This window comes from Salmo salar, chromosome 01, assembly GCF_965601325.2.
Source record: "Salmo salar chromosome 01, fSalSal1, whole genome shotgun sequence".
Taxonomy (NCBI): Eukaryota; Metazoa; Chordata; class Actinopteri; order Salmoniformes; family Salmonidae; genus Salmo; species Salmo salar.
The window spans coordinates 42,221,643-42,249,492 of NC_138291.1; the positions used below are offsets into that span (position 1 = coordinate 42,221,643).

At 41.8% G+C, this 27,850-nt stretch overlaps 1 protein-coding gene across 1 annotated transcript in view; it reads right to left on the bottom strand.

Annotated features, from left to right (window-relative positions):
• Positions 1-23,405: 23,405 nt before the first annotated feature.
• The window catches only part of rragd (ras-related GTP binding D), a 39,665-nt gene continuing 35,220 nt past the window's right edge, over positions 23,406-27,850 (bottom strand). The window contains exon 8 of the mRNA XM_014195134.3: positions 23,406-26,534. Within this exon, the coding sequence (XP_014050609.1) occupies positions 26,332-26,534 (203 nt within the window). The 3' untranslated portion in view covers positions 23,406-26,331. The remainder of the gene's footprint in view (positions 26,535-27,850) is intronic.

Sequence of the window (27,850 nt, forward strand, 5' to 3'; positions counted from 1 at the left end):
CACTCAAGAAAAACAATTATATTTATCACAGTGGCTTAGGACTAACATGAAAACAGAATAATATGCCCCACCAACATTAGACAACTATACAGAAAACCCTCAAATTGCTGAAATAAGTTGATTAAATCAATGATGAGAATAGTCAGAATAACCCATAACATAAATGGCAGTGCAAATCAAAGCAAATCACATTTTATTTGTCACATGCGCCGAATACAACAGGTATTACAGGTACCTTATAGTGAAATGCTTACTGTCACGTGTGCTCCCTCTCCGGCCTCTAGGTCATCAGGCTGCTAGTTATGGCGCACACCTGTCACCATCGTTACTCGCACCTGCGCGTCATCAGACTCACCTGGACTCCATCACCTCCCTGATTACCTTCCTTATATATGTCACTCCCTTCGGTTCCTTCCCCAGGCATTATTATTTCTGTTCCAGTGCTAAGTCTGTGCGTCGTTCATGTTTCTTGTTTTGTTTTATGTTGCGTTTATTTATTAAAACACTCACTCCCTGAACTTGCTTCCTGACTCTCAGCGCACATCGTTGGACTACTTACAAGCCCTTAACCAACAATGCAGTTTTAAGAAAAAAATACATGTTAAGAAAGTATTTACTAAATAAACTGAAGTAAACAATAAAAAAAGAAGAAATGGAAAAATAACAAATAATTAAAGAGTAGTGGCTCTCTTTTGCTAAGTGCAGAGATGTATTATACAGTAGGTAATGAATGTTTAGGGAAAATCTACAGACTGTGACGCAGCAGAAAGATCTCAAATCCAGGTAGTAAATTCAAATCCCATTTTATTCCCCTTTTTAGCTGAACAGCGATAACACGTGGAATTGTACAGTTGAAAACGTGATCACATGTGAAGTGTTTCAAAAACACGTTTTCACGTGTGAAATGCCACGTGGTGTTCCAAAAATGTTTTCCCTTGATTTCACATGTGGACAATCACATGAATTCACACATGAAACGTGACTTTTCACACACGTGAAGTGTTCCAAAAACACATTTTCACATGTGAAATGTCACGTTTCATGTGTGAATTTATGTGATGGTCCACATGTGAAATCATCTGGTTCAACATGTGATAACATTAAACTACACTGTTAGCCATTGCTGTTAATTTTGTGGTACATTTTACAGTCTTTGTACAGTGTACATTTCTACATTAATGGGATACTGTACTAGTGTTTTGCTATATATTTACTGTCAATCGCAATAGACTTGCGTTATTTTTGGCCCATCCTGCAAATATTAACTTGGCATGTGTCACGTCCTGACCAGTATAAGGGGTTATTGGTTATGGTAGTTTGGTCAGGACGTGGCAGGGGGTATTTGTTTTATGTGGTTCGGGGTTTATGGGATATGTATTTATGTAAGAGGGGTGTTTGATTTATGTGTTCCGGGGTTTTTGGGTAATGTTCTTGTTTTGTATTTCTATGGTTTTCTATGTTGTGTATTTCTTTGTGTTGGCCTGGTATGGCTCTCAATCAGGAACAGCTGTACATCGTTGTTACTGATTGAGAGTCATACTTAGGTAGCCCTGTTTCACCTGTCCCTTTGTGGGAAGTTGTTGTTGTACTGCTGTGTGTTAGCCTGCAACACTGTTTGTTCGATCATTGTCTTGTTTTGTTTGTTACGTGTTCTAATAAAGTTAAGATGAGCACTCAACCCGCTGCGCCTTGGTCCATGATGTACGACGACCGTTACAGCATGCCTCACTTGCAATTGCATTTCAACTTATAGGATACTTTAAATGTGCTTATGGCACAAACTGTTAAAAAACATTTATTGTCATTTTAAAGTAAGTCACCGGCTACTAAGTTGCGGTGAAAATAGTGGAAGCAAGTTTTAATATATTTCTACAGCTAAACTGTATTTTGTCTGTAAATATACAACAGAAATTACAATTCTAATTCAATTATTATACCAGTAAAATACAATTGGGTTCACTTTCTGAATTGACTGGAACTTAAATGGAATTGACATCAACATTGGTTAGCACACTTGGGATGCAACCCCCCCCCCCCCCCATGGGATTTGAACTTACAACCTCTTAGATCAGGGGTTCTTAAACTTTTTCAGCCTGGGACCCAAATGAGAAATTCTGTGTTTTCCTGGTACCCAAGCTTAGAAAAATATGCACCTGTACATAAATATTGGTACATTTCATTGCCAAACTGGACCAGAACATCTACTGCTTTCTCAGTCAGGCAGGAGACTGCTTCCTGCTGTAGATGAACAACCCAGAACTGTGTGAGTGTGTTTGCCTCAAAAAGCATCTTGCTTCAATCAGTTTATTCCAGTTAAGAATAACAATTATTATTGTATTTTAATAGCAACAGTTGCAAACTAGACTAGTTTTCAACAATCATTTCTACAGTAAGATGTACAGTAGGCCTGATAATTTTTCATCTTCATCTGTACTGTTACTTAGGGTTGCACTATCAGTAGCTAGTTCGCTTTGGTCGAATGTTAGCTATTATTCGCTGTGTACAAGGCCAGGGGATTGTTTGAAAGAGAAACTGAGAGTTAGTTAGTACTCCCTTACTTCTGCTTATCATCACCTGTTATAAAATGACAACAATGCCTTGTAAGCTGACTTACTTTTCCACTGTCGAAGCACTTTTTCCTGAAGCATTCTGCCCTGTTCTGAAAGAACTCCCAGGGTTTACCATCATACTGTGGATGTTTGGTCAGGACGTGTCGTTTTATTAATTTATTAATTTACATTACATTTACATTTACATTTAAGTCATTTAGCAGACGCTCTTATCCAGAGCGACTTACAAATTGGTGCATTCACCTTATGATATCCAGTGGAACAACCACTTTACAATAGTGCATCTAAATCTTTTAAGGGGGGGGGGGGGGGTTAGAAGGATTACTTTATCCTATCCTAGGTATTCCTTAAAGAGGTGGGGTTTCAGGTGTCTCCGGAAGGTGGTGATTGACTCCGCTGTCCTGGCGTCGTGAGGGAGCTTGTTCCACCATTGGGGTGCCAGAGCAGCGAACAGTTTTGACTGGGCTGAGCGGGAACTGTGCTTCCTCAGAGGTAGGGGGGCCAGCAGGCCAGAGGTGGATGAACGCAGTGCCCTTGTTTGGGTGTAGGGCCTGATCAGAGCCTGAAGGTATGGAGGTGCCGTTCCCTTCACAGCTCCATAGGCAATCACCATGGTCTTGTAGCGGATGCGAGCTTCAACTGGAAGCCAGTGGAGAGAGCGGAGGAGCGGGGTGACGTGAGAGAACTTGGGAAGGTTGAACACCAGACGGGCTGCGGCATTCTGGATGAGTTGTAGGGGTTTAATGGCACAGGCAGGGAGCCCAGCCAACAGCGAGTTTCAGTAATCCAGACGGGAGATGACAAGTGCCTGGATTAGGACCTGCGCCGCTTCCTGTGTGAGGCAGGGTCGTACTCTTATTCGTTATGAGAGACTTATTACTAAGCACTTCCACACACAAAACACATTGTGGGCACTCCTCGTTATAAGTTTGTATGAAAGAGAGAGAAACTCATCGCTATATATATGTGTTTCATGACAATTGAGCTCAGTCAGAACTTGTGGCTATCATGTGTCCATTTGATGACAGCGGTGAGTGATGGCAAGTGGGAATGACAAGTTAGTGGCAGACAGCGCATCATCTGCTGCTGAAGGACAGCGCTTCATTGTGTGTGTCGCGGAGTGATCTTCAAGAAAACGGAAGAAAAAAGATCCGGTAAACTGCGAAGCACATGGGCATGTCCCTCTCACGTTCACGCAGCTGGCAAACTAAGCAGAGAGCGCATATGCACTTGGCCAAATCAATTCCAGTAATTAAGGAAATCATTATCAAATTTACCCTGACACGTCGCGACCCCCTATTAACAGGTCCGGGTCGCGACCCATACTTTAAGAAAAGCTGTCTTAGATGACAACAACCTGAATTTACTGCTTCGACACAAGGTCTATGGCTGTGACAGAGATCGGCCACAGAATTATTGGCAAGAATACATTTCTGCAAAAAGTTGCCTGGAATCAAGTCAATAATTGTGTGATTATTTGACAACACCAACTAAAAAGAAGCAGTGCTCAGGGACACTTGACATTCAGCAGCAGTGCCACCATAGGGTTATTTGTTACCAAGAACATATATCCAAACACTCAAAAATAAGAGTACCGTTATGGTACAGTGTTGTTCCCTGGTGTACAAAAATATAATTTTGCCAGTAAGTTATTGTGACTTTTACAATAACTTACTGACCAGTAGTTTCCAGTTAAGAAATTACAAATTCACAGCAACTTCTGGCAACAAGTTGCTGTTAAGCTACTGGAAAATGCACAATAACCTCTTCAGAGTGCAACTCATTACTGATAGATTCTCTTACAAAGTTTACAGAACAGACTGTGTCAAAGGAGGTCCTCTACTTGCATTGGAAAAACCATCAAACACTTAAACTGCCGCAACACTTCCACTGACGGTTGGCACAAATACACACACTGCATATTTGACCAAGCCCCCAAATATGCTAATGAGTCCCACCAATACATTGCGCCCACCTATCAAAGTGCAGTGATGATCGTACCTTATATTCAAAATATTGGGTAGAAAAATGTCCCAGTATACCTACAAGGTACCAAACTGTACCACACTGTAGTGTACCCTAATCCTGCCTTTATTTTTTGAGAGTGTGGTAGTATACTTTAAACCATGGCATTGTTGAATACTCATTTCTGATAGACCACAGACCTGGTGGCACAGCAGGTACTTCAGGTAGCTAGCAACCAAGAGGTTGTGAATTCAAATCCTAAGTAAGCAGCACACTGTCTTAACATTAACGGCCGTAACTAGTTGTAGATTTACCATATTTTAACCGCAACTGGACAATAACCTCCAGGGGACCATGACACAACGTTCCTTGAGGACTTCCTTGAGGACGTCCCTGGAACAAACCGGGAACTAGACAAAACCTGCATGGGACCATGACTGTTTAAATTGAATTAATGTAAATTTGCCTTTCAAAGTAAAATATTCTAAAAGACATTTGGGTTTTCATGTGTTCAAATGTCATGTATCACATGTTGAAATTTTGCATCCCCATGTTGTCACATTTATTTCACATTGATTTCACATGAGATCATGTTCTCACATGTTGTCACGTGTATTTTTAGGTTATCACATGTTGCTTCACGTGTTGTCAAATGTTGCTTCACATGTTGTTACATGTTATCACATTAACTTCACATTAAATCACTTGATATCACACGAGATCACGTGTTCACGTGAAATTCGTGTGGTTTTTCCATAAGGGGCCTCCCAAATGACATCATATTCCAAATGGCACTCTATTCCCTATATAGTGCACTAATTTTGACCAGAGCCCTAGGAGCCCAGGTCAGAAGTAGAGCACTACATAGGCAATAGGGTGTCATTTAACAGGACATGCTTGATCTTTAGCTCAATTAAAAGGTGAAAGGACTGAATAGAATATAATGCAACCTCCAAAGCAAATGGAGACATTTAGTTCATCACCACATTGCTCACATGTCAAAAAGGTGATGTGGGAAGTTCAATGAAGCTAGGGAGGACTTTTGAGACTCAAGCCCAATCCCATGTCAGCCCCAGACACATCTTCATGGCCCCACGACAACCTGTGGATAGTAAAGCTATACGGGCTATTAGAGTTGCATGGCAAGACCTCACCCACTGGGCAAAAACTGGTTGAATCAACGTTGTTTCCATGTAATTTCAACCCCCCCAAAATTCTAAGCGATGATGTTGAATCAAAATGGAAAACTGATTGGATTTGTAAAAAGTCATCAACGTAAGGGCATTTCATCTTTTTTTCACCCACATTTTAACCTTCATTTGTTGTTGATTTCACATTGAGTTCACATCAGTTGACACCTGAACCAAATGTAAATCAAAACTAGATGTTGAACTGATGTCTGTGCCCAGTAGGCACACTCTGGCTGCAGAGGCCCTCAGATCCTCCTCAGGGTTAACCCACACTCAACACAACAGGGAATAGGATATACAACAGCCACAGCTGTATTGTACATTCCAAAATAATGAAATATCACAAAAACAAGGGATAACACCGGGAATATGAGCATCAGTTCCATATGGCTCAGGTCATTTTTCCTCTCCTTACATGGATTCACTCCCATTGTGGAAATAAACTCCTTACACAACACATTAATATTTGTTGTGTGATTAAGTTGCGATACTAGCTTGTCTGTATTGGAATCAGTGCAGAATAACTGTAAAACAACACACTGCAGTGATTTTATAAATAGAACGCGAAGGTTCAATTGAATAACAGATTTCAAATGACTGTGTTGCTGTGCTCACTGGCAAACTTACCATTAGGCAGAAGAGGCAATTGCCTCAGGCCTCACATCATGAAGGGGTCTCATGAGCTGGCCATAATAAAAAAAAATTCTCAGCTTGAGCCCCCGCATGCTCCGCTCGAGGCAAAATACATGAAAAAAAAGAAAACCCATCAAAATCCATCTGTTAAAGCTAGATATATGTTTTTTTGAGCATGGGCTGCATCGAAATCCACTGCATCCACCGATTTGGGCCTTCTGCATCTGTGGTGGATGGTGACAAAGCTACAGTGGTGTTTGTCAGACCAGGAGACATCTCGAAAATCTGTCTTCTCACTGAAATGTCTGCAGCGCCCAAATGGTGTGTCACAAGTGTCACAGGACTCATCTGAAGGTTACATGGTACCGGGCCCAAAAATGAATGGAAGTGTATAGGGCATTTCCACGTCAAAGGTATACAGGTATTTTCTCAGGGGGGAAAAAATCCTGAGCTTTCTTATATCTCTCAGATATTGGAGAGACACTTCACGGTCATAACCTGTTATAATATGGTCATAACACTACATAGTAGAATAATAGTGAAGACATCAAAACTATGAAATAACACATTTGGAAGCATGTAGTAACCAAAAAAGTGTTAAACAAATCAAAATATATTTGAGATTTGAGATTCTTCAAAGTAGCCACCATTTGCCTTGATGACAGCTTTGCACACTCTTGGCATTTTCTCAACCAGCTTTATGACATAGTCACCTGGAATGCATTTGAATTAACAGGTGTGCCTTGTTAAAAGTTAATTTGTGGAATTTATTTAATTCTTAATGCGTTTGAGCCAACCAGTTGTGTTGTGACAAGGTAAGACCATGTCCATATTATGGCAAGAACAGCTCAAATAAGCAAAGAGAAACGACAGCATCATTACTTTAAGACATAAAGGTCAGTCAATTCGGAAAATGTCAACAACTTTGAAAGTTTCTTCAACTGCAGTGGCAAAAATCATCAAGCGCTATGATGAAACTGGCTCTCATAAGGACCGCCACCCAGAGTTACCTCTGTTGCATTGCAGCACTGCCACTATTCCCCACGTACACTTAATCCACTATCAATATTTCTAGAAATACAATATGAAAAATTGAATTGGCCAAAACAAACTGATAAACATACAGTTATTAATTTGATGTTTCATTTAATTGAAGACATCTGATTCTAACTGGATTATATTTGATAAGCTTCCATTAAAGAACACCCTCTGTGTTCTGTTAGACAAGTAACTCTTTATCCACATTATAGCAGGGGGTGTAAAGCCATAACACATACGTTTTTCCAGCAGCAGACTATGATCAACAATGTCAAAAGCTGCACTGAAATCTAAGACAACCCCGACAATCATTTTATCATCAATTTCTCTCAGCCAATCATCAGCCATTTGTGTAAGTGCTGTGCTTGTTGAGTGTCCTTCCCTATAAGCATGCTGAAATTCTGTTGTCAATTTGTTTACTGTAAAATAGCATTGTATCTGGTCAAACACAATTTTTTCCAGAAGTTTACTAAGGGTTGGTAACAGGCTGATTGGTCGGCTATTTGAGCCAGTAAAGGGGGCTTTACTATTCTTGGGTAGTGGAATTACTTTAGCTTCCCTCCAGGCCTGAGGGCACACGCTCTCTAGTAGGCTTAAATTGAAGATTAGGAAAATAGGAGTGGCAATATCGTCTGCTAGTATCCTCAAGAATTGTCCATCTAGATTGTCAGACCCTGGTGGCTTGTCATTGTTGATAGACAACAATTGTTTTTTCACCTGTTCCACACTGACTTTACGGAATTCAAAAGTACAATTCTTGTCTTTCATAATTTGGTCCGATATACTCGGATGTGTAGTGTCAGCGTTTGTTGCTGGCATGTCATCCTTAAGTTTGCTTATTTGGCCAATGAAAAAGTCATTAAAGTAGTTTGCAATATCAGTGGGCTTTGTGATGAATGAGCCATCTGATTTAATAAATGAAGGAGCCGAGTTGGCTTTTTTTCCCCAAAATGTCATTTAAGGTGCTCCATAGCTTTTTACTATCATTATCTATATATTTTATCTTTGTTTCATAATGTAGTTTCTTTTTTTTTTAAATTGAGTTTAGTCACATGATTTCTTAATTTGCAGTACGTTTGCCAATCAGTTGGGCTGCCAGACTTAATTGCCATACCTTTTGCCTCATCCCTCTCAACCATACAATTTTTCAATTCCGCATCAATCCAAAGGGATTTAACAGTTTTTACAGTCATTTTCTTAATGGGTGCATGCTTATTAGTAACTGGAATAAGTAGTTTCATAAATGCGTCAAGTGCAGCACCAGGTTGCTCCTCATTACACACCACAGACCAGCAAATATTCTTTACATCATCAACATATGAATCACTACAAAATGTATTGTATGACCTCTTATACACTATATTAGGCCCAGCCTTTGAAACTTTGGTTTTCCTAGATATGGCTATTATATTGTGATCACTACGTCCTATGGATTTGGATACTGCTTTAAAGCAAATATCTATCTGCAGCGTAAGTAAAAATGTGATCAATACATGTTGATGATTTAATTCCTGTGCTGTTGGTAACTACCCTGGTAGGTTGACTGACAACATGATCCAGGTTGCAGGCATTGGTTACAGTTTGAAGTTTTTTCCTGAGTGGCCAGCTTGATGATAGCCAGCCAATAATTAAATCACCCAGAAAATATACTTCTCTGTTGATATCACATACATTATCAAGCATTTCACACATATTATCCAGATACTGACTATAGGCACTGTCACATCCTCACCAGTAAAAGGGGTTATTTGTCATTGTAGTTTGGTCAGGGCGTGGCAGGGGGTGTTTGTTTTGTGTGTTTTGGTGTATTTGGTTTATGTTCTATGTTATCTATTTCTATGTGTGTATCTAGATTTCTATTTCTATGTTGGGGTTTTGGCAATGACCTCCAATTAGAGGCAGCTGGTTGTCGTTGTCTCTAATTGGAGGCCATATTTGTTGGGTATGTTTTCACTTGTGTTTTGTGGGTGGTTATTTTCTGTATAGCCTGGGAGCCTTGTTATCGTCGTTTGTTTGTTTTGTTTAAGTGTTTACTTTAAATAAATTAAGTATGAGCACTTTACCTGCTGCGCCTTGGTCCTATCCTTACAACGCCCATGACAAGCACTTTGTGGTCTATAGCAGCTTCCCACCAGAATGGGCTTTAGGTGAGGCAGATGAACCTGTAGCCATATTACTTATTACAGTATTTAACATTTGATTGTCTCTAAGCTTTACAGGAATGTGGTTCTGAATATACAGTAGACAGCAACACCGCCTCCGTTGGCATTTCTGTCTTGCTACCACTGTATTATCTAAGTGAGTTTCAGAGATAGTCAGAATATAAATGTCATCTGTTACAAGCAAGTTATTGACTTCATGGACCTTGTTTCTTAGGCTACATATGTTAATATGGGCTATTTTTAGCACTTTTCTGGGTTGCTTGATCGTTTTTAATGCTTTACTGGGAAGCTTATCAGAGGTAGACTTACTCATGTTATTTATATTGGAGCTGATAGTGCAGGTTGAGCTGCATAATGTGGTCTTTCTACTATTGCACACCGCCTCAGTGCTAACGGTGTAACTCTGGTTTATAGGCTCATGATTACTGCTTACAATAGCTGTAGAATAAACAGATTTATTCAGTGCAATTAGGGGTACATCAATTACATTTGTGTTTGCCAATGCCCCTAAGATCATGTACATTTGATGCAGCATTATGACGACTCATTGTCACAATGGTAGGGATTAACTGGGCACGTCCTGGATCATTTACCAGTCATTGTTTCAACGCAGCCCTGAAATTCGTGGACAGAGTCCAGGAGCCAAGATGATTTGGATGGACTCCATCATTCCTGTAGAGTATCTTCTGTTTCCAGAAGGTTTCACGTGAAATTTCCAGATGATTTCACATGTAACATTTCCTCTTGTTTTGCACATGTGAAATCATATGAAACCATGTGTTTTGGAACAATTCACATGTTGATAATTCATATGACGGTTTCACATGTGGATTCAAATTTTCACATGTTTAATAGGCGATGCCCTGCAGGCAAAAGTGAATCATTAGAATACACAGTGCTTTTAACTTACACGGTTTTCAACTGACATATTTGACATACTTTCACTACATTGTGCATGTTTATTTGTTCAGTAATTATTATTTAACATGTCCTTTCCTGGGAATTGAACTCACATCCTCTGCATTTACAGCATTCCCATCTTCCTGCTATGCCACCATGTCTGTTTTAGTAACTGATTTTACCTGTATTAATACACTTTAGAATTCAAAGTAAATCTCAGCTTTGTTAAAAAATACACTCAAGAAAAACAATTATATTCATCACAGTGGCTTAGGACTAACATGAAAACAGAATAATATGCCCCACCAACATTAGACAACTATACAGAAAACCCTCAAATTGCTGAAATAAGTACAGTGGGGAGAACAATTATTTCATACACTGCCAATTTTGCAGGTTTTCCTACTTACAAAGCATGTAGAGGTCTGTAATTTTTTATCATAGGTACACTTCAACTGTGAGAGACGGAATCTAAAAAAAAATCAAAAAATCCAGAAAATCACATTGTATGATTTTTAAGTAATTAATTAGCAGTTTATTGCATGACATAAGTATTTGATACATCAGAAAAGCAGAACTTAATATTTGGTACAGAAACCTTTGTTTGCAATTACAGAGATCATACGTTTCCTGTAGTTCTTGACCAGGTTTGCACACACTGCAGCAGGGATTTTGGCCCACTCCTCCATACAGACCTTCTCCAGATCCTCCAGGTTTCGGGGCTGTTGCTGGGCAATACGGACTTTCAGCTCCCTCCAAAGATTTTCTATTGGGTTCAGGTCTGGAGACTGGCTAGGCCACTCCAGGACCTTGAGATGCTTCTTACGGAGCCACTCCTTAGTTGCCCTGGCTGTGTGTTTCGGGTCGTTGTCATGCTGGAAGACCCAGCCATGACCCATCTTCAATGCTCTTACTGAGGGAAGGAGGTTGTTGGCCAAGATCTCGCGATACATGGCCCCATCCATCCTCCCCTCAATACGGTGCAGTCGTCCTGTCCCCTTTGCAGAAAAGCATCCCCAAAGAATGATGTTTCCACCTCCATGCTTCACAGTTGGGATGGTGTTCTTGGGGTTGTACTCATCCTTCTTCTTCCTCCAAACACGGCGAGTGGAGTTTAGACCAAAAAGCTCTATTTTTGTCTCGTCAGACCACATGACCTTCTCCCATTTGTCCTATGGATCATCCAGATGGTCATTGGCAAACTTCAGACGGGCCTGGACATGTGCTGGCTTGAGCAGGGGGACCTTGCGTGCGCTGCAGGATTTTAATCCATGACGGCGTTGTGTGTTACTAATGGTTTTCTTTGAGACTGTGGTCCCAGCTCTCTTCAGGTCATTGACCAGGTCCTGCCATGTAGTTCTGGGCTGATCCCTCACCTTCCTCATGATCATTGATGCCCCACGAGGTGAGATCTTGCATGGAGCCCCAGACCGAGGGTGATTGACCGTCATCTTGAACTTCTTCCATTTTCTAATAATTGCGCCAACAGTTGTTGCCTTCTCACCAAGCTGCTTGCCTATTGTCCTGTAGCCCATCCCCGCCTTGTGCAGGTCTACAATTTTATCCCTGATGTCCTTACACAGCTCTCTGGTCTTGGCCATTGTGGAGAGGTTGGAGTCTGTTTGGTTGAGTGTGTGGACAGGTGTCTTTTATACAGGTAACGAGTTCAAACAGGTGCAGTTAATACAGGTAATGAGTGGAGAACAGGAGGGATTCTTAAAGAAAAACTAACAGGTCTGTGAGAGCCGGAATTCTTACTGGTTGGTAGATGATCAAATACTTATGTCATGCAATAAAATGCAAATTAATTACTTAAAAATCATACAATGTAATTTTCTGGGTTTTTGTTTTAGATTCCGTCTCTCACAGTTGAAGTGTACCTATGATACAAATTACAGACCTCTACATGCTTTGTAAGTAGGAAAACGTGCAAAATCGGCAGTGTATCAAATACTTGTTCTCCCCACTGTATATGAAATCAATGATAAGAGAATAGTCAGAATAACCCATAACATAAATGGCAGTGCAAATAAAAACAAATCACGTTATTTGTCACATGCGCCGAATACAACAGGTGTAGACCTTACAGTGAAATGCTTGTCATAAACTGTTATAATGTGGTTATAACACTACATTGTAGAATAATAGTGAAGACATCAGAACTATGAAATAACACATATGGAATCATGTATTAACCTAAAAAGTGTTAAACAAATCAAAATATATTTGAGATTTGAGATTCTTCAAAGTAGCCACCATTTGCCTTGATGACAGCTTTGCACACTCTTGGCATTCTCTCAACCAGCTTCATGAGGTCGTCACCTGGAATGCATTTCAATTAACAGGTGTGCCTTGTTAAAAGTTAATTTGTGGAATTTCTTTCCTTCTTAATGCGTTTGAGCCAGTCAGTTGTGTTGTGACAAGGTAGGGGTGGTAAACATTAGATAGCCCTATTTGGTAAAAGACCAAGTCCATATTATGGCAAGAACAGCTCAAATAAGCAAAGAGAAATGACAGTCTATCATTACTTTAAGACATGAAGGTCAGTCAAATCGGAAAATGTCAAGAACTTTAAAGGTTTCTTTGAAAGTGCAGTCGCAAAAACCATCAAGCGCTATGATGAAACTGGCTCTCGAGGACTGCCACAGGAAAGGAAGACCCAGAGTTACCTCTGCTGCAGAGGATAAATTCATTAGCGTTAGCAACCTAAGAAATTACAGCCCAAATAAATGCTTCACAGAGATCAAGTAACAGACACATCTCAACATCAACTGTTCAGAGGAGACTGTGTGAATCAGGCCTTCATGGTCGAATTGCTGCAAAGAAACCACTACTAAAGGACACCAATAAGAAGAAGAGACGTGCTTGGGCTAAGAAACACGAGCAATGGACATGAGACCGGTGGAAATCTGTCCAAAATTTGAGATTTTTGCTTCCAACCGCCGTGTCTTTGTGAGATGCAGAGTAAGTGAACGGATGATCTCCACATGTGTGGTTCCCACCGTGAAGCAGACAAGAGAGCTGGGATGCAGACAAGAGAGCTACAGGACTGGTCCTAACAATGACTGTGAGTAAACAACAATGACATAATAGAACATGCCAGCCACTAACTAGTGATCCCCCCTAAAGTGCTGGCATTATTTCCAAGAAAGTTTTGGCAATAGTCAAACATTGGTCTTGTTATCTGGCTGTGATTTGAAGGTAAATGTAACGAGTACGCTGACAGTCGGGAAGCAAGTACAGGGAGTGAGTAATTTAATAAATAAACAAAACATGAAACACAAACAACGCACCGACATGAAACAGAGTCAATAACACCTGAGGAAAGAACGAAGGGGAGTGACACATATAGGGAAGATAATCACAGAGTTGATGGAGTCCAGGTGAGTGTCATGAGGCGCTGGTGCGCTTGACGATGGTAAATTGCTTCTCTCCCGGCCGGGGCAGGGGTATTAGTGTTGCTTCAACAGACACTACAGCTGGATAGGCTCTTTGCCAGGGCACAGGTCACCAGACTCAGCAGGGCTTAGCATTCACCATATTGCAGAGCAAATGGAATGGAGTCATAGTCAGAATAGCCTGGTCACAGATCTGTTTCTGCTATCTTGTCAACTCCTTGTCACTCATTGTAACACCAAACATGACAATTCCATGAGGAGTATAGAGAGCATCAAACAGACCGGCATCCAGGCAAGTCATAGAACACTAACAGGTGGAATTCTCTACCTTGTTGAATAGACACTAGAGAACTTCTGAATGTTTAATGCATTTCTATATCTACCTGAAACATTCTGAACATTGTGTCCTAAATCTTTCCATGTACAGTTATTCTCCCGGCAGTTCTCTATCTTTCTGGAACTGGGACTTTTCCAAGTATTTTTAAGGGTATCCTTGCCAACAAAATTTTTTTTTTTTGTACTATGGTGTTATTTTCCCTAAAGAACTCGATGTATCTGCAATGGGGGCTTCTTTATGAGTATTTCCAAGGGTCCCCATGACAAAATAATATTTTATTGTAGTCTGTTTGGTTTGAATTGCCCTCTGCAATTCCAGGAAATCTGCATTTATATTCAGCTTTAAGAGAGATGTGTGAAATTCAATATCTGCTGCTGTGAAGAAATTGTGATTATAATATGATCCATTTTCATTCCTGTATACTCAGACATATTTCTTCACAAACACTCAATGTTGTGTCCCAATCATTCAACAGTCAACACACTCACTGGGTTATAGTGGATTTGTATTGTGTGTGTGTCTGCATGCATGTGTGTGTGTTTGTGTTTGTGCGTGTGTGTAGTAGTAGTATTTGTCTGTCAGAAGCAGGGTTTGGGGAGTAATGAAAAATCACATGAAATCAGTTATACGTAATCTGTTGACAAAAAAATTGTAACTAATCAGATTAGATACTTTTTAAAAACTAGATGATTACTTCTTGGATTACTTTTAAATTCAGAAAAAAATACATTATGACATCTTTCTCTCTAGCTAGATTTCTATCCAATTGGCAATATTCAACAATTTGCATAAAACAATTTTCCCACAACAGATGTGTTTCGATCAAATTGACTTGTTGCGGATAAAAGGCTGTGCGTGATGATGTAGTGCACATAAAAACTTTTGCGGTTAAATTTACATGTACTGAATATTAAATAAAAGTTAAATGGGTTTCCATTGCATTTTCAAATCTACTGATGGTTTTGTCACCAAAACTATTGCGTTATATTGAAAGTGCCCACAATGTATTGGCATGTGTGCTCTAGCCAACAGCTCTTCTCTATAGCATACCATCATGATGAAATTATTATGGACAAAAGAACGAGATCATTTTTATTTGTCAAACAGCAGCCGTGCATCGATCATCTTATCACCAGAATAAGACCCTTGATATTTATTGGAATAGGGCATCAAGCTCCTTATCGTCCACTTTCACCACCCTTTGAAGTTCATCATAATTTATTTAATCTGTAGCCGAATGCTGCGTTTACGTGCTCGGCGGAGATTCTTATTTCCTTATTGTGATGTCGAAATACAACTTTATTTCATTCGTGTGCTTTTTGGTCGGAACATTTCTTCAACCAATAAGATTTTAGCTAGCTTGATAAGCTAGCTAACGTTGTTTATGATAAAGTTAGCTAGCTTGCTTAACATACACAATATTGTAGTTGTCAAAAACGGATTTGTTATCATCTTTTGGTTGAAAAGATGAAAGGTCAGTGGTGAAACGTCACAACTAGGTAACAAGGGGAACAACATTTTGTAATTCCAACTTGGAGGGTTGTTCAAGTGAAACTTCCCAGTCAGAACTAAGAACTTACGATAACTCCGATAGCATGTGATCCCAACATAATAAACTGCATGCTTTCCCCAAGTCTTAGTGAGAGGACCACACAACATATCATTGCGTGACTCCAAGTTTACTTTGATATGATGGCTGGCAACATAGCAGAAACTGATCTGAGCACCACTTTCAAAAATAGCTGCTGAAATTATACAGTTCTGGAGCATCACATTAAGGGGAAAGTAATCCAAAAGTAACTGAAAGTAATCAGATTGCGTTACTGAGTTTGGGTAATTCAAAAGTTATGTTACTGATTACAATTTTGGACAGATAACTATTAACTGTAACAGATTACATTTAGAAAGTAACCTACCCAACTCTGGTCAGAAGGCCTTGACGCTATAAGACGTGTGTATTTAATATTTTTTATTTTATTTTATTTAACTAGACAAGTCAGTTAAGAACCAATTCTTATTTACAATGACGGCCTACCGGGGAACAGTGGGTTAACTGCCTTGTACAGGGGCAGAACAACAGATTGTTACCTTGTCAGCTCAGGGATTCGATCCAGCAACCTGTCGGTTACTGGCCCAACGCTCTAACCACTAGGCAAGAAGTAAAAGTTTTTGGCTTTGGCACCTTGCTGAAGATTTCTTTAAGACAGAGGATACTATTTCACCTAAGCCAAACTCTACTCAGGGACAGCATGTTGGCTGAATACCCAAAACACTGTCGAACTGAGCCCTTTACTGCAATAGAAGGCTCAGCTGTCGATTATCAATATCTCCTCTTTGTGCAAACCACAGGAGGTTGGTTGCACCTTAATTGGGGAGAACGGCTCATGGTAATGACTGGAGCGGAATCAGTGGAATGGTATCAAATACATCAAACACATGGTTTCCAGGTGTTTGATGACATTCCATTTGATGCCTCCGCTGGTGCAAACATATCATAGATGTTATCAGCTAGTTGCTACCCCACAACTGAAGAACAAAGCCTTCTGAATCTGACCAGAATATGAAACGTATGTACAATTCCAAGTCTTTTCTGATGACCTCTAATAGTTTACTTTAAGTGAGCTGTACAAAAGTAAAGTTTCACGATCTGACGATAGTGTTAGTCAGTTTGATTACTTTCCATGTTCTCTCTCTCTCTCTCTCTGCCAAAGGAAAAAACCCATTAACCCATTCAGTTGACGCATGTTTATAGTAACACGTGTGGTAACAAATAGAACGTGTGTTAATCCTGAGCTTTGGCAAATGTAGCATGTTTTCTACCACTGGAAACAGCTGTTGATCTATTTTAACTATCAATGACTTCATCACATGAATTGGTGTGTAGAGTGTCCGGAATGGAACATGGCTCTGGTCAAAACTTGTGCATTATATAGGGAGCCTTTTGGCACAGCCTACATTTTTTTGTTGTTATATTTTCCCCCCTTTTTCTCCACAATTTCGTGATATCCAATTGCGATCCAACTATGATATTGTCTCATTGCTGCAACTCCCCAACAGTCTCGGGGGAGAGGAGAAGGTCGAGTCATACATCTTCGAAACATAAGACACCAAACCGCACTCCTTAACACCCACCTGCTTAATCCGGAAGCCAGCTGCACCATTGTGTCGGAGGAAACACTGTTCAACTGACGACTGAAGTCAGCCTGCAGGCGCCCGGCCCGCCACAAGGAGTTGCTAGAGCGAGATGAGCCTAGTAAAGCCCCCCCCCAGCCAAAACCTCCCCTAACCCAGACGACGCTGGGCCAATTGTGCACCCCCTATGGGACTCCAGGTTACGGCCGGTTATGACACAGCCTGGGATCGAACCCGGGTCTGTAGTGACACCTCAAGCACTGCAATGCAGTGCCTTAGACCACTGCGCCACTCGGTAGGCTAGCGACATGGTTTTTTAATTAATGTTAAGATGGTGTGTGGGGGTGAAAACATAATCTTGTGTGATCAGAATAGAGATTTGTAGTTAAGTCATCATGAAGCTGTTGATACTGGCTCTCATGAGGACCGCCACAGGAAAGGAAGACCCAGAGTTCCCTCTGCTGCAGAGGACAAGTTCATTATAGTTAACTGCACCTCAGATTGCAGCCCAAATAAATGCTTCACAGAATTCAAGTAACAGACACATCTCAACATCAAATGTTCAGAGGAGACTGTGAATCAGGCCTTCGTGGTTGAATTGCAAAGAAACCACTACTAAAGAACACCAATAACAAGAAGAGACTTGCTTGGGCCAAGAAACACAAGCAATGGACATTAGAATGGTGGAAATCTGCCCTTTGGTCTGGTGAGTCCAAATTTGAGATTTTTGGTTCCAACCACAGTGAGACGCAGAGTAGGTGAACGGATGATCTCCGCATGAGTGGTTCCCACCGTGAAGCATGGAGGAGTAGGTGTGATGGTGCTTTGTTGGTGACACTGTCCGTGATTTATTTAGAATTCAAGGCACACATAACCAGCATGGCTACCACAGCATTCTGCAGCGATAAACCATCCCATCTGGTTTGCGCTTAGTGGTACAATCATTTGTTTTTCAACAGGACAATGACCCAACACACCTCCAGGTTGGGTAAGCGCTATTTGACCAAGAAGGAGAGGGATTGGCCATACAAACGCTTCACACCGCGTGGCCGCTGCCACTCTAACCTGGTGGTCCCAGCGCGCACGACCCACGTGGAGTTCCAGGTCTCCGGCAGCCTCTGGAACTGCCGGTCTGCAGCCAACAAGGCTGAGTTCATCTCAGCCTATGCTACCCTCCAGTCCCTAGACTTCCTGGCGCTGACGGAAACATGGATTACCACAGATAACACTGCTACTCCTACTGCTCTCTCTTCGTCTGCCCACGTGTTCTCGCATACCCCTAGAGCATCGAGCCAGCGGGGTGGTGGCACTGGAATCCTCATCTCTCCCAAGTGGACATTCTCTCTTTCTCCCCTGCCCCATCTGTCTATCTCCTCATTTGAATTCCATGCTGTCACAGTTACCAGCCCTTTCAAGCTTAACATCCTTATCATTTATCGCCCTCCAGGTTCCCTTGGAGAGTTCATCAATGAGCTTGACGCCTTGATAAGTTCCTTTCCTGAGGATGGCTCACCTCTCACAGTTCTGGGTGACTTTAACCTCCCCACGTCTACCTTTGACTCATTCTTTCCTTCTTTCCACTCCTCTCCTCTTTTGACCTCACCCTCTCACCTTCCCCCCCCTACTCACAAGGCAGGCAATACGCTTGACCTCATCTTTACTAGATGCTGTTCTTCCACTAATCTCATTGCAACTCCCCTCCAAATCTTCGACCACTACCTTGTATCCTTTTCCCTCTTGCTCTCATCCAACACTTTTCACTCTGCCCCTACTCGGATGGTATTGCGCCGTCCCAACCTTCGCTCTCTCTCTCCCGCTACTCTCTCCTCTTCCATCCTATCATCTCTTCCCTCTGCTCAAACCTTCTCCAACCTATCTCCTGATTCTGACTCCTCAACCCTCCTCTCCTCCCTTTCTGCATCCTTTGATTTTCTCTGTCCCCTATCCTCCAGGCAGTCTCGGTCCTCCCCTCCTGCTCCGTGGCTCGACGACTCACAGAACAGGGCTCCGGGCAGCCGAGCGGAAATGGAGGAAAACTCGCCTCCCTGCGGACCTGGCATCCTTTCACTCCCTCCTCTCTACATTCTCCTCTTCTGTCTCTGCTGCTAAAGCCACTTTCTACCACTCTAAGTTCCAAGCATCTGCCTCTAACCCTAGGAAGCTCTTTGCTACCTTCTCCTCCCTCCTGAATCCTCCTCCCCCTCCCCCCCATCCTCCCTCTCTGCGGATGACTTCGTCAACCATTTTGAAAAGAAGGTTGACGATATCCGATCCTCGTTTGCTAAGTCAAACGACACCGCTGGTCCTGCTCACACTGCCCTACCCTGTGCTTTGACCTCTTTCTCCCCTCTCTCTCCAGATGAAATCTTGCGTCTTGTGACTGCCGGCCGCCCAACAACCTGCCCACTTGACCCTATCCCCTCCTCTCTTCTCCAGACCATTTCCGGAGACCTTCTCCCCTTCCTCACCTCGCTCATCAACTCATCCTTGACCGCTGGCTACGTCCCTTCCGTCTTCAAGAGAGCGAGAGTTGCACCCCTTCTGAAAAAACCTACACTCGATCCCTCCGATGTCAACAACTACAGACCAGTATCCCTTCTTTCTTTTCTCTCCAAAACTCTTGAACGTGCCGTCCTTGGCCAGCTCTCCTGCTATCTCTCTCAGAATGACCTTCTTGATCCTAATCAGTCAGGTTTCAAGACTGGGCATTCAACTGAGACTGCTCTTCTCTGTGTCACGGAGGCTCTTCGCACTGCAAAAGCTAACTCTCTCTCCTCTGCTCTCATCCTTCTAGACCTATCTGCTGCCTTTGATACTGTGAACCATCAGATCCTCCTCTCCACCCTCTCCGAGTTGGGCATCTCCGGCGCGGCCCACGCTTGGATTGCGTCCTACCTGACAGGTCGCTCCTACCAGGTGGCGTGGCGAGAATCTGTCTCCGCACCATGCGCTCTCACCACTGGTGTCCCCCAGGGCTCTGTTCTAGGCCCTCTCCTATTCTCGCTATACACCAAGTCACTTGGCTCTGTCATATCCTCACATGGTCTCTCCTATCATTGCTATGCAGACGACACACAATTAATCTTCTCCTTTCCCCCTTCTGATAACCAGGCGGTGAATCGCATCTCTGCATGTCTGTCAGACATATCAGTGTGGATGACGGATCACCAGCTCAAGCTGAACCTCGGCAAGACGGAGCTGCTCTTCCTCCCGGGGAAGGACTGCCCGTTCCATGATCTCGCCATCACGGTTGACAACTCCCTTGTGTCCTCCTCCCAGAGTGCTAAGAACCTTGGCGTGATCCTGGACAACACCCTGTTGTTCTCCACTAACATCAAGGCGGTGACCCGATCCTGTAGGTTCATGCTCTACAACATTCGCAGAGTACAACCCTGCCTTGCACAGGAAGCGGCGCAGGTCCTAATCCAGGCACTTGTCATCTCCCGTCTGGATTACTGCAACTCGCTGTTGGCTGGGCTCCCTGCCTGTGCCATTAAACCCCTACAACTCATCCAGAACGCCGCAGCCCGTCTGGTGTTCAACCTTCCCAAGTTCTCTCACGTCACCCCGCTCCTCCGCTCTCTCCACTGGCTTCCAGTTGAAGCTCGCATCCGCTACAAGACCATGGTGATTGCCTACGGAGCTGTGAAGGGAACGGCACCTCCATACCTTCAGGCTCTGATCAGGCCCTACACCCAAACAAGGGCACTGCGTTCATCCACCTCTGGCCTGCTGGCCCCCCTACCTCTGAGGAAGCACAGTTCCCGCTCAGCCCAGTCAAAACTGTTCGCTGCTCTGGCACCCCAATGGTGGAACAAGCTCCCTCACGACGCCAGGACAGCGGAGTCAATCACCACCTTCCGGAGACACCTGAAACCCCACCTCTTTAAGGAATACCTAGGATAGGATAAAGTAATCCTTCTAACCCCCCCCCCCCCCCTTAAAAGATTTAGATGCACTATTGTAAAGTGGTTGTTCCACTGGATATCATAAGGTGAATGCACCAATTTCTAAGTCGCTCTGGATAAGAGCGTCTGCTAAATGACTTAAATGTAATGTAATGTAAATGATTGAGTGCTGCATCAGATGACCTGGCCTCCACAATCACCCTACCTCAACCCAATTGAGATAGTTTGGGATGAGTTGGACCACAGAGTGAAGGAAAAGCAGCCAACAAATGCTCAGCATATGTGGGAACTCCTTCAAGACTGTTGGAAAAGCATTCCAGGTGAAGCTGGTTGAGAGAATGCCAAGAGTGTGCAAAGATGTCATCAAGGCAAAGGGTGGCTACTTTGAAGAATCTAAAATCTAAAATATATTTAGATTTGTTTAACACTTTTTTGGTTACTACATGATTCCATATGTGTTATTTCATAGTTGTTATGTCTTTACTATTATTCTACCATGTAGAAAATAGTAAAAAGAAATAAACTTTTGACTGGTACTGTATATCACTACACAATACTAAACTAAATAAAGGTTAAATCCAACAAATGTTGCATAGCACTATATAGTGGATATGATGCTATTTGGGACACAAACATTGTTGGCATTTCCATGCAAGACCTATTTACAAGAAGAATGCATCTGTTTGATATTGCACAATTATATTGCCTTATATCAATAAGCCACATATGCAAAGTATACTGTATATGCATGCCTTTGTTTTCTTATGCACAATTTTACCCCTGTATAGATACAAGAAATCAGATGTGCACAGCATAATGCATCTGTTCGCACCAATCCACCATTTCCTTCCCATCATGAATAATAGGAGACAAACATGCTATGAATATACTGTACACCAGGGCTCTCCAACCCTGTTCCTGGAGAGCTACCATCCTGTAGTTTTTAGCCAAACCCTAATCTAGCACACTTGATGCTAATAATTACCTGATTGATAAGCTGAATCAAGTTAGTTACAACTGGGGTTGGAGCGTCAACCTACAGGAAGGTAGCTCTCCATGAGCAGAGTTGGAGAGCTCTGCTGTAAACAGTTTACTCTTTCCCTCTCGCTCTCTCTTCCACAGTCGATTCAGAGTTAGAACCCTGGCAGAACTCCCCACGGTGTGTGTGTGTGACAGCTAGCTAGGCCTTAGAAACAGCCTGATCTACACTGACAGTCTCTGACACACAACACACACCTCCCAACCAGCAGCAGGATACAAAGCAAACATCTCTACACACGCAGACACAGTCCACCCTTCTGCCTCTGCTTGTCAGGCAATGTCTGGGTATCCCCCTTTCTATGAACCGCTGGCAATCTCTCTCCAACTATGTAAGGGACTTCAGGGACGCTCTTCAAACAGTCCTCTACTGACTGACAGGCATGAGGCCAGCCCACCCACATCATCGAACACGTCTGAGGCTCCTTACAGGTGATGTGGCCCTTTATAGTGCACTACTTTTGACCAGGACCTAGAGAATAGGGTTCCATTTGGGACGCAACCCCCGAGATATTTAACATTTGCTTGTTCATTTTGTAAATTTTATTTCGGCTCCATCAGATGGCTGTGTTTGTGTGTGGCTCTCGTCTCCTATGCTGTAACAATGAGTGGCGCGTAAGTGAGTAAGTAACAGGAAAAATCCGGAGGTCACAGCTGGGTTGTGCTCTAGCCGAATGGAGGATTTTGGCCCTGTGCTGTGTGGGGGATTATCATTTGAAACATCAAATTGCCTTACATAACACATTGTAGTGCAGACGATAACACACTGTGGCTGTCCAGCAAAGAGCAGCTGTTGCGCAATCCATGTTTGACCTCGCGACACACACAGACAGAAACACGCACACAGCCTCCTCACACAATGTACAGGTATCTCCTGTGGGGTTAGCGTGGTGTGTGTTCCCATAGGGCTCCAAGTGGGTGGTGAGACAATGTGTGTGATCTGTGCAACCTTGAAATTGCGTAATTCCCTAGTGACCCAATGGTGCAGTCATAATGATGACAGAATACTTGTTCTAACAGATGAAAACAGGCAAAGAAAACACTCTCACACACTCATGATGTGGAAATATGTTGTGAATGCATCCATTTTTTCCTAATGGGTTGTGATTAAGGTGACAATGAGATACAGCAACGTAAACAAATCTTATTTTATTGATGAACAAAATAAATAAATAGAATTTAAAATAAATTAAATGGTTCAGTAAATTAGTAAAGTAATAAAAGTATGGGTAAAAATAATTGGTTTAAAGCAGACAGGCTTCAAGAGCAAATTGCTTGTCAAAGTCAACAAGGTGTTGGTAGAACGTTCTAGCATTGCTCAAATAGTAGTATTGATGCCGTGACTGAACTACTTTGAGACACCACAATTGTGATTTAAACTGTCGATTGTAATTGCTAGTCATTTAGATTTGGTGTTCCTATAATTGACATATGTTATCTTGTATAAAGCATGGAAAGAGATGTTTGCATTGGCTACACAAAATCAATACACTATAATAATACATACATAATGCAATACAGCATTTTTGTATTGCATTCTGCTGTTTTAGAGAGTACTGATTTGTGTATTTTGTATGCTGACCTTACAAAATGTATTTCCACATAAATTTACAATAAAGTTATCATATCATACTATTTGAATGGGAGTGTTACAGTTAAATGTGATGTACAGTTAACATTACAGATGATAAACATAGCTATAAGGACGGGTACATAGTTATATTGAACAACCCTTATTGCTATCTTTGATCTTGCCTTTGCATTGTGCCTGAAAAACGTAATAAAGCACCTTTTAAAAACATAGTTATTGACATTCAGTTAGCTGACATTCTGAGACTCTTCTTTCTCTTCTCTATCTTTCAGACCTGAGTTCAAATACTATTTGACATCATTCAAATACTGAGAGTTTGCTTTAGTCTGCATGGAGCCAGGTGGGCGGGGTTTGCACAACTGAACTTTTCTATTGGTTCCAATGCAACAGGCAAGCTACACTACTTGGCCAAAAGGATGTGGACATCTGCTCGTCGAACATCTCATTTCAAACTCATGGGCATTAATATGGAGTTAGTCCCCCCTTTGCTGCTATAACAGTCTCCACTCTTCTGGGAAGGCTTTCCAATAGATGTTGGAACATTGCTGCGGTGACTTGCTTCCATTCAGCCACAAGAGCATTAGTTGGGTGATTATGCCTGGCTCGCAGTCAGTGTTCTAATTCATCCCAAAGGTGTTCAACAGGGTTGAGGTCGGGGCTCTGTGGAGGCCAGTCAATTTCTTCCACACTGATCTTGTCAAACCATTTCTGTATGGAACTCGCTTTGTGAATGGGGGCATTGTCATACTGAAACAGGAAAGGGCCTTCCCCAAACTGTTGCCATCAAGTTGTAAGCACAGAATCGTCTAGAATGTCATTGTATGCTGTAGCGGTAAGATTTCCCTTCACTGTAACTAAGGGGCCTAGCCTGAACCATAAAAAACAGCCCCAGCCCATTATTCCTCCTCCACCAAACTTTACAGTTGGCACTACGCATTTGGGCAGGTAGCGTTCGCCTGGCATCCCCAAACCCAGATTAGTCTGTCGGACTGCCAGATGGAGAAGCATGATTCATCACTCCAGAGAACGCGTTTTCACTGCTCCAATGGCGGCAAGCTTTACACCACTCCAACCGACAGTTGGCATTGCGCATGGTGATCTTAGGCTTGTGTGTGGCTGCTCGGCCATGGAAACCCATTTCATGAAGCTCCGGACAAACAGTTTTTGTGCTGATGTTGCTTCCAGAGGAAGTTTGGAACTCGGTAGTGAGTGTTGCAACCGAGAACAGATTACTTTTACGCACTACAGCTCTCGGCGGTCCTGTTCTGTGAACTTGTGTGGCCTACCACTTCGCTGAGCCATTGTTGCTCCTAGACATTTCCACTTCACAATAACAGCACTTACAGTTAACCGGGGTAGACTCTAGTTGGGCAGAAATTTGATGAACTGACTTGTTGGAACGGTGGCATCCTATGACGGTGCCACGTTGAAAGTCTATGTGCACTTCAGTAAGGCAATCTACTGCCAATGTTTGTCTATAGAGATTACATGGCAGTGCGCTTGATTTTATACACCTGTCAGCAATGGGTGTGGCTGAAATAGCTGAATCCACTAATTTGAAGGGGTTTCCAGATACTTTTGCATATATAGTGTAAGTCAAGCACAGAAATGATTGAAATTATTTCAAATAGTATTTGAACCTGGTCTGGTAGCTTTATGAACATCTGTTCTTACAATCTGTTCCTTTGGTGGGCTGCTTCCATAAAGATCATGGCTGAATCTCAAATGACATCCAAGTCCCGATATAGTCAACTACATTTGACCAGAGATCTATGGGGCTTACACACTATAAAAGCAATAGGGTGCCATTTGGGATGAAGCCAGTGTGATTTAAGTGTCCATCCTACTTCTACAGTATTCAAAAGGCCCATCCATATTACTTTGACTATAACCATGTACTATTATTAGTGACAATATTAAATGACATTACAGGCCCTTACTTGTAAAAAATGATACAACTTCATCTTGCCCTACTATGGGCTGATACTCAACATACAGGTCAACTGTAACAAATGTGGTAAATATATAAATATAAAATATATATATATATTTATTTATATTTATATTTCCGGGTCAGGTCTTGTATGATTAGACAAAAACTTCTGGCCCAAGTTATACAGATGTAGGATCTTAATTTGAGCCCGTTTGCTACAGCAGGAAAATAATCTTTCTGTAACAGGAAATGTGAATTATCATGTTCTCAGCAACAAGAGTGATCAAATTAAGATCCTATATCTGCTGGTTTGTATGGTTGAAATGCAACCATTAGTGATTGTTGAACAGTCGTGAAGACCTGCACTTTCACAAAAATTTTTACTATTAAAGATTGGTGTCTCCACATCTTGTGTTTTTTTTACTCTCTGTTGTATCACAAACTTTGTGCCAAATGTGTTGTACAGCCGTTGTACAACCTGAGTGTGTTTGGGGCCATACAGCCCACAGCCCTTCACATATCACCTCCTCTTTATTTTATGTTGATTTAAAGATGGTTGATTGACATGTGATGCCACCAATGGGGCGGCGTTCAGTGCTGGCTGCTAAGGACTCCATTGGGGCCTGTTTGCTCCACCTCCTCTGGCTGAGGAGCTTTCTGTTTTTCTGCACCTTCACTCGTACATCAAACACCTCCTGAATAGCATTCTTAAAACAGTGAAAGTTGTAGTCAATTAGTCCTGTGGGATAAAGACAAGATAGGATGAGATCAGTATTCAGACAGGACGAGCAGAGTTACCATAGCTATTAGATTGTTAAAATTACAAATTCATCTCGCTCTCACAATATCAATTATGAGCGAAAATATCCTACATTGTGAATCAGATAATATTTGCAATTGCAAGAAACACAAAATGATGTACTTAAATCTCTGTCTCATTAGCTTGTTAGCTTAAAGTTAGGTAAATACATGTTTAATGTATCTGTAAAATTATCAAAGCCTAGCCATCTCTAATTATTTAGATAGTCAAATATGCAAGTTTGGAGCAATGCTATTTACATGAGAGGTTTTTATTTTATATCACTGAATTTGAAGATAAGCTAAATATAACATTGTTGAGTGGTAATTGTCTAAAGAGTTGAAAGTGTCAAAACGCTTATAAAGACTGAAATATTATTTTACAATTCAAGGGAATAGTATGCAGATGCTATGGGCTCATACATGCTTTGAAGACAACTTTTACCCCCATTCTTCCAAAGTTTTGGAGTTTGTAAAAGTATTTGAAACCGCAGGTGAAACAATGCACGATGCGACCTTGAATAATATCACATGTATGATTTGACCTGTTGTAATAACCACTGAAGTTAATGCATACATTCTACATAATAATAAGGTAATTAATGTAACCTTCATCATTGTTGGCCTATTGTTATTTTGGCGAAAAGAGGATATTTTGTGACTCGTTGACAAACAGTTTACCAGATGTAAGAAGCTTCCATGCTTTTGTTCTGCTGACAAATATGATATGGGGAAAGACTTATCAATGCCAATGGAAATGTTAAAATGTAACACATAAAAAAAGTCGAAGACCATACTGTTGAATAAAAATACACACAATAAAAAACAGGAAATACACAACCCTGCACTGACTTCGCTGTCAGCCTCCTAAACTCTCAATTCCGAGACTGCTATATGAGTCTGATAAATACAACTTGAAAATGACTGTTCCCATAGTTTGGGTGCCATGCCTTCCCATGTACTGTACAAAGAGAACACTATGAATGCCTATTATCACAAGTGGTGTGTCATCTGTCGTCCAATCTCTTAGCTGCCGCAGACAGCCAAGGCTCAATCTAACAAGCCGGGAGGAATTGACAAGTTCACAAGTTAAAAGGAAGATGAGAGCCTTTGATCATCGGTGCCAAGGTAACCACACTCTTCTCTTTAAGAGATAGGAGAGAGAGAGAGAGAGCGCGAGAGAGAGCGAGAGCAAAGTGGCTATGGAATAATAGGCTTTCCATTGCAATTTATATTAATTACTTATGTGTTTATCTG